The sequence below is a fragment of the Helianthus annuus genome, chromosome 11 (genome assembly GCF_002127325.2).
Source record: "Helianthus annuus cultivar XRQ/B chromosome 11, HanXRQr2.0-SUNRISE, whole genome shotgun sequence".
NCBI lineage: Eukaryota > Viridiplantae > Streptophyta > Magnoliopsida > Asterales > Asteraceae > Helianthus > Helianthus annuus.
The window spans coordinates 39,690,435-39,701,198 of NC_035443.2; the positions used below are offsets into that span (position 1 = coordinate 39,690,435).

The window sequence follows — 10,764 nt, forward strand, 5'->3', positions numbered from 1 at the left end:
TTTCCTTTTTTCTAGATTGAACTTGAAAAACTAAAATAATCTTTAGATAGTAATTCGTTGTGTACTTTTTACGTAGTTTAAAAAATTGTTTTAAAAAAATACCATTACATAAATACTTTTTGCAACTTTTTTCTGTACATTCAGTGTAACTTTTTACGTTAGGCAAGTCTGTATAGTTTTTTTTTTATTTTTTAATAAATGCGCTATATATATTAGATAATCATGAAAAGAGAACACGCTATTTCTTGTTAAAGCATAAAAGCACTTTTCTTATTTTCAAAAAGTGTGATTGTTGATTTGGATACAGTTTTTCAACAGTAAGCTTATTGGTTAAGTGGATAGCTTAACTGATATTAACGAATAGTCTATAAAAAGTGTATCCTTTTAAACTGATCAGCTTGTCCAACCTGAACTCGTCAAAATAACATCATACATAAACCCAGAAAACATTCATCAGTCGTTACAACAAAACAAACGCGTCGATCCACTCTTCTCCAGCTTCATCAACAATATCCAGATCGAGACAATGCATTGCCGGACTGTATTTAAATGTCCATGTAAACAAGTGCTGGTGTTAGCTGTAAAAATGGCGAATAACGCTTGGCGTTCTTTACTTTGTTGGTTTAGTCCATGTTGTCTCTGATGTCTTCGAGTTACCATAATAAACCTGCTTCGACGATTCATCCCAATACGCCTGCCATCCCGTCGGGAGTTGTTTTGAAATTTCAGCAAGATTGGGCTGTTGTTTTGTTTCATCGGTAGCATTTGTTGCTAGATTTTCTTCAGCTTGTGTTGATTTTTTAGCTCTCTTTCGCCTAACCCTTTCCCGCCTAAAAAAGAGCAAAATATCGTTAAAAATTATAACGGTTACACTAGTTTATACTTACCAAAACGGCAAAACCGAAGAACTAAAATGAAGGGCTTTACCAATCACCACCAAGCGGCTGAAAGTTGGCATTGTCTTTCGCTTCTCCGGATGCAATCTGCTGCGCATGCCATTGCTACAACATAAAAAAAGTACACCGTAAGCCAAAGGGAACGCGCGCGCGAATCAAAGGGAAAAATTGAATTGACAGTTAGCAAACCTCAATTTCTCGTTGGCGTTTCTTCTCTAAAATCTCTAATGCATTTTCAGGTTCATCTTCCTCGTCTTCATGCAATTCCTCTTTAACAGCCTTCCACTGCAAAGTATAACCGTCGATATTGATCCATCTTCGGATGTTTAACATTTAATTTAAATTAACTAATAATGCGAGATTTTACCTTATCCACTAAACCAGAAACTTTTTTGTTGGACCTTAAAGTGGGAACTGCCGCAACGGTTCTTTTTTTGATACGCGTAACTGAAAAGACAGAAGAAAATTATAAGATTTTCCACCAACTTGGATATCCTAACAGGGTCAATGTATAAATCGAATGATCACGTTCAGATTTTACCTTTGGGTTGAACCTTGGGAACCGTTTCTGTTGAAGCAACAGACGAAGCGGACACCACAGAAACACCATGTGTTACACTAGAACTTTCTGGTACATGAGAAGAGGCTGAAACAGAAGAAACCACCGTAGAAGATTTAATGGGATCAGAGATGATGTTCCCATAGACCGAACTCTGCAAAGAAGTTTCTACGCCACTAACGGCTGGTACAGTTGATATCATGCCATCCTGTAGAGTGTAATATGTCGCTGTCTCTGGGTTGAGCACCGGTGCATAATAAACGTTTGGGAGAGGAGCAGGTATATGAGACCCATTAGCATCTACATAATAACCGTTACTCGAGATTGCAGTGTTTGTTTGACCATAGTAGTCAAAACCAGACCCTGGGTACGTAAAACTATATTGTTCTCCGTAAGAATAAGGTTGTGTTGTCTGCATATCTGACGGTTGTGGCGGAGCTTCAGGCGGCTCGTCTGGCGGTGGAGGCGGAAACGGTTCTTCATCCGGTGGAGGGGGCGGAATCCATTCGTCATTTGGAGGAAGTGGTTGTTCAGACCCACGAGAATCAAGGTGTTCATGCAGGATCGGAGAAACAGATTGATCCAGGTGGGACCCGTTCTGGGGGTCCGCTTTGTCTTTAGAATGAATTGCAGTATCCTCAACTTCCATCTCCACATCCATGTCTTCATCTTCCACCGAGTGGTGGCCTGCATTCGGGTCAATATCTGTTGGAACTTGATTTTCATGATATTCACCGATGTTTTCCAAAAATCTGGTTTTTGGGTCGTTAATTTCGCCAGAACTTGTGCGTTGTAAATGTTTTAAGACTTCATTGTTGATAGAAGATTCCAGATTTTTCAGCTGGTTTTCGGAATGCAACCAAAAAGGAAGCAATGATGATCCATACGGTACTAGTGACTTAATGTCTGCAAGCCTTATATCAAGTTCAAACTTCAACTTTGATATCTGGTCACCGAACCCTTCAGGCCTAAAATTATATCAACAAAGATTATAAAAACATTAATAACATGCACACCTGGATAAAAACGCTATTTTCCTAAAAAAAATCTTTTTTACACCATTTTCACTTTTTTATTTTCTGTTTAATAGGGTTTAAAAAAGAGAAAATAAAAAAATAGGAAAATGACGGTTTTACCCTTCATCAAACGGAAGGTTTTAACAAACGTCAAGTTTTTGGACTGAACGGACGGACATGTTTCAAGAATGTCAGGGACGGAAATGATACAAATTTGAAATTTGTCCATGTTTGGCATAATTGGACAAACCACAAGGACGAAAATGGCGGTTGACTCTATTTTTTTTACATTTTATTTGAAAGCATATAAAGGAGTATTTGGTCGGTGGCTTGACCAAACCCATTTTGACCCTTACTAAAAAACCTTGACCTGTTATCGTTAACCAACCAACCCATTTCCCTGCCTCTATTAATCCGATAATAAAATACAAAAAACACAAAAGAGAAGTGTGCAACAATCACAAAGAATAAGTTCATACCCTTCCAACGATTTTAATCTTTCTGATAAACTTTCACAAAGTTCTAGAAGACGAAAAGCATCAGACGATTCGCCACCATGACAACCCATATCTTGAAAAACAGAATCGTTACGGTGGGCTTCCACGTTACTCAAACCATCACAAGCCTGAGTAGCAACGCCCTCATCTATATCATTCGCCATGATATCCGTATAGTTCCCATTATGTACGTTCAACTCGATCCCAGAATTATCGTTTTCTTTGGCCTCAAAAGTCACACCATTTGTGCATTCATTATTAGCTTGTGCATCAACATAAGTCGCATGTGTTTCTTCAATTTCCGGAACAGATTTAGGATCATATGCCGATTCATTTCCTCGGGTCAGAACATCAGGGGTTTCCCAAGACGTTTCACCAGTCGCAACATTCCAGTAGTAATATGAATTACTTTCCTCATGCAACACCATTTTCCAGCCCGAATCCACATCCCCTGTTGTCTGCATTTCAGATGTCAAAGAAACTGAGGCCCGATCCAGTGTATCTGTATCTCTGTGCAGAGGCTCAGGTTTATCATCTTCTACAGTTTTCTCCAAATTTGGCAACACATCCACTGGATAAGGTTTTTTCTCTTGATCAACTTTTTCAGTTAAAAGCTTTTCATCTACATCGGCTCCTGTACTATCATGATTGTCTACCTTTACCTGCTAGCAAAAAAAAAGGGATAGGTTTTCCATGTACAAGTTATTTAAGAGTAAAGTAGACGGATGGTCCCTGTGGTTAACCAAAACTTTGGATTTTGTCCCTAGTTTTTCAAAAGTACATGGATGGTCCCTGTGCTTTGCACTTTGTAACGCATTTAGTCCCCAATATTTGCCAAAACAACATGGATGGTCACTAAACGTTGGGGGCTAAATGAGTTACAAAGTGCAAACAACAGGGACCATCCCTGTACTTTTGGCAAAAGTTGGGGACTAAATATGTTACAAAGTGCAAACCACAGGGACCATCCATGTACTTTAAAAAAGCTAGGGACTAAATCCAAATTTTTGGTTAACCAGGGGGACCATCCATGTACTTTACTCGTTATTTAAAGTCGAATTACTAGAGATCCTGTAATCTAGAAGCACACCTGCTCATCCAGCACTGTCGGAGTGTTTTCTCTAGCTCCATGATTTACTTCTTTACTCGATTCTTCCTCACCTTCTTCATCGCTATATTGTCCAAGCAACAACAGAGGATTTTCCGGCTTTCGATCTGAAAAAATATGTAAACATGTCAAGCGTCGTAAAATAAAACACGCATATCCCTGGTTACAACTCATATCGGCCTAAACTAATAACAAAAAACTGTTAATAAAGTTCGATAAATCATGATGAGGGGACTTTGCATATCATGTCACAGCGACCTGCAACATTGGAAATAAATTAGTAACTCAGAATATAACAAAAAGGCAGAGACATACGAACCACTAATCGTGTTGGCATGTTGAAACTCTGCGTGCAACATAACATGTCAGGAATTTCAATCAAAGAAACAACGTGGCAAAGTTGAACGGGCTCAGAAGACCAATTGAGTTCCCAATACCACAGCCGTCTAACAGTCTGAAAGGATTATCTTGGGGGAGCAAACATGTTGTATAAATTTAAGATCAACGAATATAATGATGCCCTCTACAAAGATCATTCCGTGTAGAAATTTGACGGAACCCACCTGAAGATGATGGTGAATTGGGTGACCCAGCATGATTTTTTCCGTTGCCTCCAACTCCAACGTCCTCTTGGTTAGACGAATCACCAAAATCTCCTAAAAGTGTCGGTCACGATAATGAATGATTAAAAGCCTATTTGTATAATACCAAGTAATACCCAAAAATAACTTGCAATGGTAAATAGCATGCAAGTTAACAAATTCAATAGATAACTACACTAGTTGTCAACAGCGTATAGCGGACAATAGCGACAAGCTACATACATGCTACGTTTCATGTTTAGCGATGCACTAGATAAAAATTTAAAAAGTATTTTAGATGTATATTTTATCAAAAATAACTAAAATAGTAAAATACGCACTAAATGTTAAGAAATGAATCATAAATTCCCGTGAATTAGGGAATTTCCATATTTACACCATAAATCATTCCTTTACAGTTAACACTAAATACACTTCTTTTTCAATCGCAATTTTTATTTACCATTAAAAGAAACCTTAGAAATCTGCTATTTAGTCGATAACCATCGTATAGCTACATACTGCCGCATCGCCATGCTATTCGCTATAGCATATAGCTACGATCACCATTAACAACTGTGATAACTACGATATTCAGGTGTACATGATAGGTCAAGATATAATATATGAAAATATATTTGCTTGCGATATCAATGAATGTGACAACTGAATCCAATATTAAAATTATATCACCAACCTAGAAATCAGCCTAATAAGCAGATCGAGACAAAGGCAAAATCAAAGGTCATAATAAACTCTAATGAAACCAGTCGATTCGTTAAAACTCTAATCATTTATATTTAATAGGTCACAAAAACAAGCAAGCTGAAAGTTAGAGGAACCGAGGAAGTAATCGCATCACGATTCTACGTATAATTCTACATCTGCCCTGCATAACTCTCTCTACATCCTTTAAAGATACTACAACTGTTGAATAAACACAATAATCAAATGACATCAAGTAAATTCCATATTAAACAAACATTCAAACATATTATTAACTACACCTCAAATCAATTATCATCTAAGCAATCTCAACGGCTAATAATCAATACACAGACACAAATTAAGCAAAGAAACAGGATTACCAGAGGGTTCCGGTAGAAGATCGAGTTTTACTCTTCGATTAGCAGCACTCTTGGCATTAAGTCTACGCTCCTTTCTCTTCCCCATCACGAACTGAAGATTTTAACTGGCAAAAATTGTGAATTTGATGAAATCTTGATGTTTGGATTTGAAGTTTGAACCCTAGGGCTAGGTTATTCGCAGAGGAGATCGTGTACTTGATTGATATGACTAGTGTGTTTTTTTCTATTTCGACTTTATAGTGAAATTAGTGGGCTCTCAAGTCCATATACATTGGGCCTAACTTCATTCGACCCATTATTATTATTATATTATTCAATTTTATTTTTTTTAATAGCCAACGAATCCTTCAAATTGGATACTGCTGAAATTCACCACATCGTGATACACTCGCCTCTGAACCGAGAAAAACCCTCACCTAGGGCTGAAGCCCGTGAACACTCGCCCGAATGCACGACAGTGCGGTGAGGTAAAACCCGCTCAGTTCAAGGATTGAACTATCGATCTTCACTTATTTGCCTAGTCTCCCAACATCACCAGGTGCCGCATAAAATAACGGGGACGGCAGGAATCAAACTCGTGTCCCTTAGAATACCAAGTCTCTCCCTTACCACTCCACCATCACCTCAATGATAAATCAAATTGAATGATACACTTAACAACATGACATTTTAGGCACTTGTTGGACATAGGGTATTCATCGGGTCATATAAGTCCATTTTGTTTACTAAATTTAAAGATTTGAAACTGTTTTTGAGTTTGAATAAGCTTATCTGAATTCGGATTTATTCGACTTAATCAAATTTGGAAATTTTTTTTACACAGACTTAAAAGTATTTCAATTTGGTGGAACATATTTCTTCGAATATGTCTCAATTAATGAAAACCATATCAATCATGACAAACCTAACAACGATGTACAAATTATGACAAACTCAACATCGATGTACACAATTAATAGCCCTAACAAAATTAGTTTGAGCAAGAGTTACAAAAATCATTGTTTTAACGGTGAGACTGAGGATCCAGAATGAGAACTAGAAACTGATGAGTATAGAACAAGTTAGTGATACCGACGATGACTCCAGAACATATTAGTTGATAAGTGATAGTTCTTGATACGATGATGAGTAATTGGGATTAGGATGATGATCGATAAGTGACGTTGTGATAGCTATTGCGGCAATGCATGTAGATTATAGAATATGAGTGTTGATTGAGATTTAAGCAGGCTATAAAATGAGACGATTGATACTATTAGTAATTATTTACTAGATTATTAAGTTTTCATCTTGCCCATAAACAATTAGCTAAGACAAACACTCAAACAATCCCAGACGCCCATATCTATATCTAGATCTATATTTGTACTATCGTTTATTACATTTGAGAAGGGCACCATTGTAACTCACCTCAAATTTTAAGACGCCTAAGACAAATATTGTTGTGTAGGGTACACGTGTTGTATGCAATAGTTACTAATTTGCATTCATTTAATAAATTTATCCTGATTAATACATTATTTGATGCATATAAGATGATTTAATTCACTACATTAAGTATTATCTTATTTATTTTAATTTAAATTAAGATTGAAATTTACATTTACTATTTATATTTTTATAACCAATGATCTTTTGTCCTAGTAGTCAAAAGGGGGGGGTGGAGGAAGCTTTGTGATCGGAATGTCGCGCTCCGGTCAAAGATAATATTTATATGCCCTAATTACCCTTAACAAATAGCTAGTGGTAGCAAGGGGTCGAACCACGAAGAGTATGTGGTTTGTGTATGGATTTGACTGAATTATAAAGAATTGTCACAATTATGAAGCTTGCCAGATATTTTTGTATTTTTGTTTAGTAAAAAGATGTGAATCTGAACTACTGGAATTGGATTAATTAATTAACAACTACTAATTAACGATTGCAAGAAAATTGGATACTAGAATAATAATAATAAAAAGGAATCACACCCGGTTTCGGTAATTGCTAACCTAGGATTTCTACAAGTTTTAATTTCAACTCAAATGCATTCGATTAACGGATTTAGTGTACCGTGACTTAGGTGCTACTAACTATCAATGCCCCGAAGAACGGACAAAAAGACACTTTGTAATCAACACAAGTAAATCCTAACAATGACAATGTACAATTACATATCACCGTTTCGCAAAGTCATAACTTTTAACATCGTTCGACAATTCACGAATTCGTAACAAATGTAATACTATTGTCAAGAGTTTCAAAAACCAAATACAAATTGTCACTAAGATGAAACAAGAACAAATTGAAACCCTAAAATTAACAACTACCTACACCGGGGTGAAACCGAGATGATTAGCCGCTCATGGTTGAAGAAGCTTGATCACCGGATGATTGGAACGCGGATGAAGTCATCTTGAAGCTTGAAGGATGGAAGAATGATGGATGATTGAGGTTTATTGATGATGATGGTGAGATGGATGATGAAATGGAGAAATTAGGGTTTAGGATGGTGAATTGGGGATTTTATGGTGATTTCGTTGTGTAGTGATGATGATGGTTGAATGCTAGGTGAATGATAGGTGAATTAGGCTCCAAGAACAAGATTCAAAACCCAAAATAGTGTAACTCCCGTATTGAATGGCCCCCCAAGAACATGGAACTCGATTTTTACCCCAAAAAAAAGTCAAAATTCTCGTTCCCGTTTTCTGCTACCCGTCGCCGACGGGTTCCCAATTCCTCAAGTGGCCCGACGGGTTAAACATCTGGATACACGAAAATCTGGCCGACGGGGTTATTTAGAGGCCGTCGCCGACGGCTTGGGACCCGTCGGCGACGGGCTCTCCAGCCTAATTCTCCTATTTCTTCGTCTTGCACTCCCGGTTGATCCGTAACGCGTCCTGGTGCTCCGGTTTTCGACCCGGTGACCCGTAAAGCTCCCGAAAAGCTCCTTAAACTCCATCAAACCTGCAAAACACATTCTTGATTAAAAGTAGGCTATTCGAAACTAAAACTTACGTAAAAACGTCAAGTTAAACAATAACGAGCACCGGTTTACAACCACGTATCACATCCCCACACTTGTCTTTTGCTTGCCCTCAAGCAAATCTGTTTTTCACTTTCACGTGGGTCGAACAACGAATACACATCCCATTCCCGAGACAGAGGTTAAGGTCTATTGTCATACAAAAGTTCAAACTCTTTACAAATTTCACATATTTACCGGTTAAGTGAATAATCACATATACTAATGGTTATCCAAGATTAACCCGCCCGTAAAACTAACAAGTCATGCATATCCCTCACAATGTTCTCTCCACTCGGCTTAAAATTTGGCTAATATGTATAATGTATTAGCACTACAATCAATTAATCGCTCAAAACCGGTTAGAACACGTACCCGCATAGGCTTGCAACTCAATCATTCTCCACCATTGATCACGAACACTAAGCACAAGTCAAAAGGTCTTTGAAGGGTTGTAACGGGGCTAGGCTAAGGGTATGGAATAGGATATTTTTTTTTTAAATGGCTAAGGTGATGAAAAATTCGATTTTTATTACAAACCACTAAACTAAACAAAACTAAATATAAACATCAACTATGAGGCATCAACCTTCGCCTTTTATTCAACAATTACTAGAACATCTTTTTGTGTTTTTCTTAATGAGTTTTCATCATATTTTTTTTCATATGAATCACAACTATACAAACTTAAATTCCTAAAATCGAATTTTCATCACACGGGTTTAAAAAGAAAAGGCTTATGGTTATGGGCTAAGTGGGTTGTCAAACGAAAGGTTTAGGCTCAAAGTTGGCTACTAGGGGATAATTTTTGGGTAAAGATATAAAAATGGTGTAAAAGGAAAAGGTTTACCTAATGCCTTAATCATTCTCGTGCTTGTATTCGGTCTATGGTCTCGAACGTATCAAAAGTTGCAAGTTCTACAATACGCGACTAATGGTCCACTCAACAAAGAAACATGTAAATGTAGCTCTATGATATAAAAGTGGCTCAAACCTCACGCATAAGGGTATGATATGTGATATGCATGATATACTAGTTTCTTAGGCGGATTATTCCCAAATAACCACCCGCTAAATATCCGTCATGCTATTAATTTGAACTTGACCATGACAAAAGACCAAATGGGTTGTGTCATCCCTCATTGACTTGGTTACTTGTACTTTTAAGATTGCTTTTGAAACAAGACATTTTTGAAAAATTTTTGAAATTTTCCCCCATCCCCACACTTGAGGCAAACATTGTCCTCAATGTGTAGTGTTTAAATGCATGGGTAGAAATCAAAAAAATTTTACTACTCCCCCATCCCCACACTTGAAGCACATATTGTCCTCAATGTGTAAGAACTAGAGTTTTTAAAAATGCACAAGGGATGTGACACGACTAACCTTCCCAACTTTTCACCCCGGAAATTAAAATACACATTACAATCCACTTATTCCTAACTAAGAATCAAAGTAAAAAGAAACACATGCACCTGATTTTTATCGCTTGATGCTCATATCCTTCGTCTCTTCATAAAAATGGTTGTCCCGCGAACATGTTGTACCTACAAATTCTAATCCTTGTGTAGAAGCATGCTTCTCACAACCATCAAAATTTGTTAGTTCTACCCTTTTTACGAACACGTTACCAAACCATGCGTTATTTTACTTCGATTTATGTGGAAAATATTTTACAACAACAACAAACCTAACTCACTTTCGTAGGAATCACGGTTGCATTTAGCTTATGCAACAAGCCCTTTTAAACCCCCCAATAGCTTGGGAGGACGAGAGGTCTCGTGAGGGTTATATAGGGAACACACCCACAAAGTTCATTTATCTAGGCAAAAATTAAATAAAAACGACAAGAAATAAAGGAACAAAATATACAACAACAACAACATAAAATATACCATACCTCTACCGCTGATATCGCTCGTTTGGATCCATTGGCGGGTTGGGTTGGTAAGGATAACCAGTGAGGGCCTCGAACATCTCCCTATAGTTATCGAGGGGACTTTGCTCCCCTTGAG

The 10,764-nt window shown here is 37.4% G+C and overlaps 1 protein-coding gene across 9 annotated transcripts; it reads right to left on the reverse strand.

Moving 5' to 3' along the window:
- Positions 1-330: 330 nt before the first annotated feature.
- On the reverse strand, positions 331-5,955 carry LOC110890048 (formin-binding protein 4). 9 transcript variants are annotated; one of them, XM_022137619.2, is made up of 10 exons: positions 5,746-5,951; positions 4,640-4,732; positions 4,396-4,543; positions 4,059-4,183; positions 2,951-3,630; positions 1,438-2,423; positions 1,264-1,343; positions 1,086-1,181; positions 928-1,001; positions 331-830 (listed from the first exon to the last, which is right to left on the reverse strand). In XM_022137619.2, exons 3-10 carry the CDS (start codon positions 4,433-4,435, stop codon positions 611-613), a joined length of 2,301 nt encoding a protein of 766 aa, XP_021993311.1. In that variant the 5' UTR covers positions 4,436-4,543; positions 4,640-4,732; positions 5,746-5,951; the 3' UTR covers positions 331-610. The 9 variants fall into 9 exon arrangements, with proteins under 9 accessions (XP_021993311.1, XP_021993308.1, XP_035835266.1 ...); XM_022137616.2 differs by having other exon boundaries at positions 2,951-3,633; XM_035979373.1 differs by having other exon boundaries at positions 2,951-3,633; positions 4,392-4,543.
- Positions 5,956-10,764: the final 4,809 nt, after the last annotated feature.

Bases quoted from the DNA above. Each gene is read 5' to 3' on its own strand.
- LOC110890048 (XM_022137611.2), bottom strand. From the start codon at position 5,830: ATGGGGAAGAGAAAGGAGCGTAGACTTAATGCCAAGAGTGCTGCTAAT. The intron at 4,184-4,639 runs GTGGGTTCCGTC...ATATTTTTTCAG, and splicing joins CAATTCACCATCATCTTCAG to ATCGAAAGCCGGAAAATCCT. The intron at 1,182-1,263 runs GTAAAATCTCGC...TATACTTTGCAG, and splicing joins TTTCTGGTTTAGTGGATAAG to TGGAAGGCTGTTAAAGAGGA.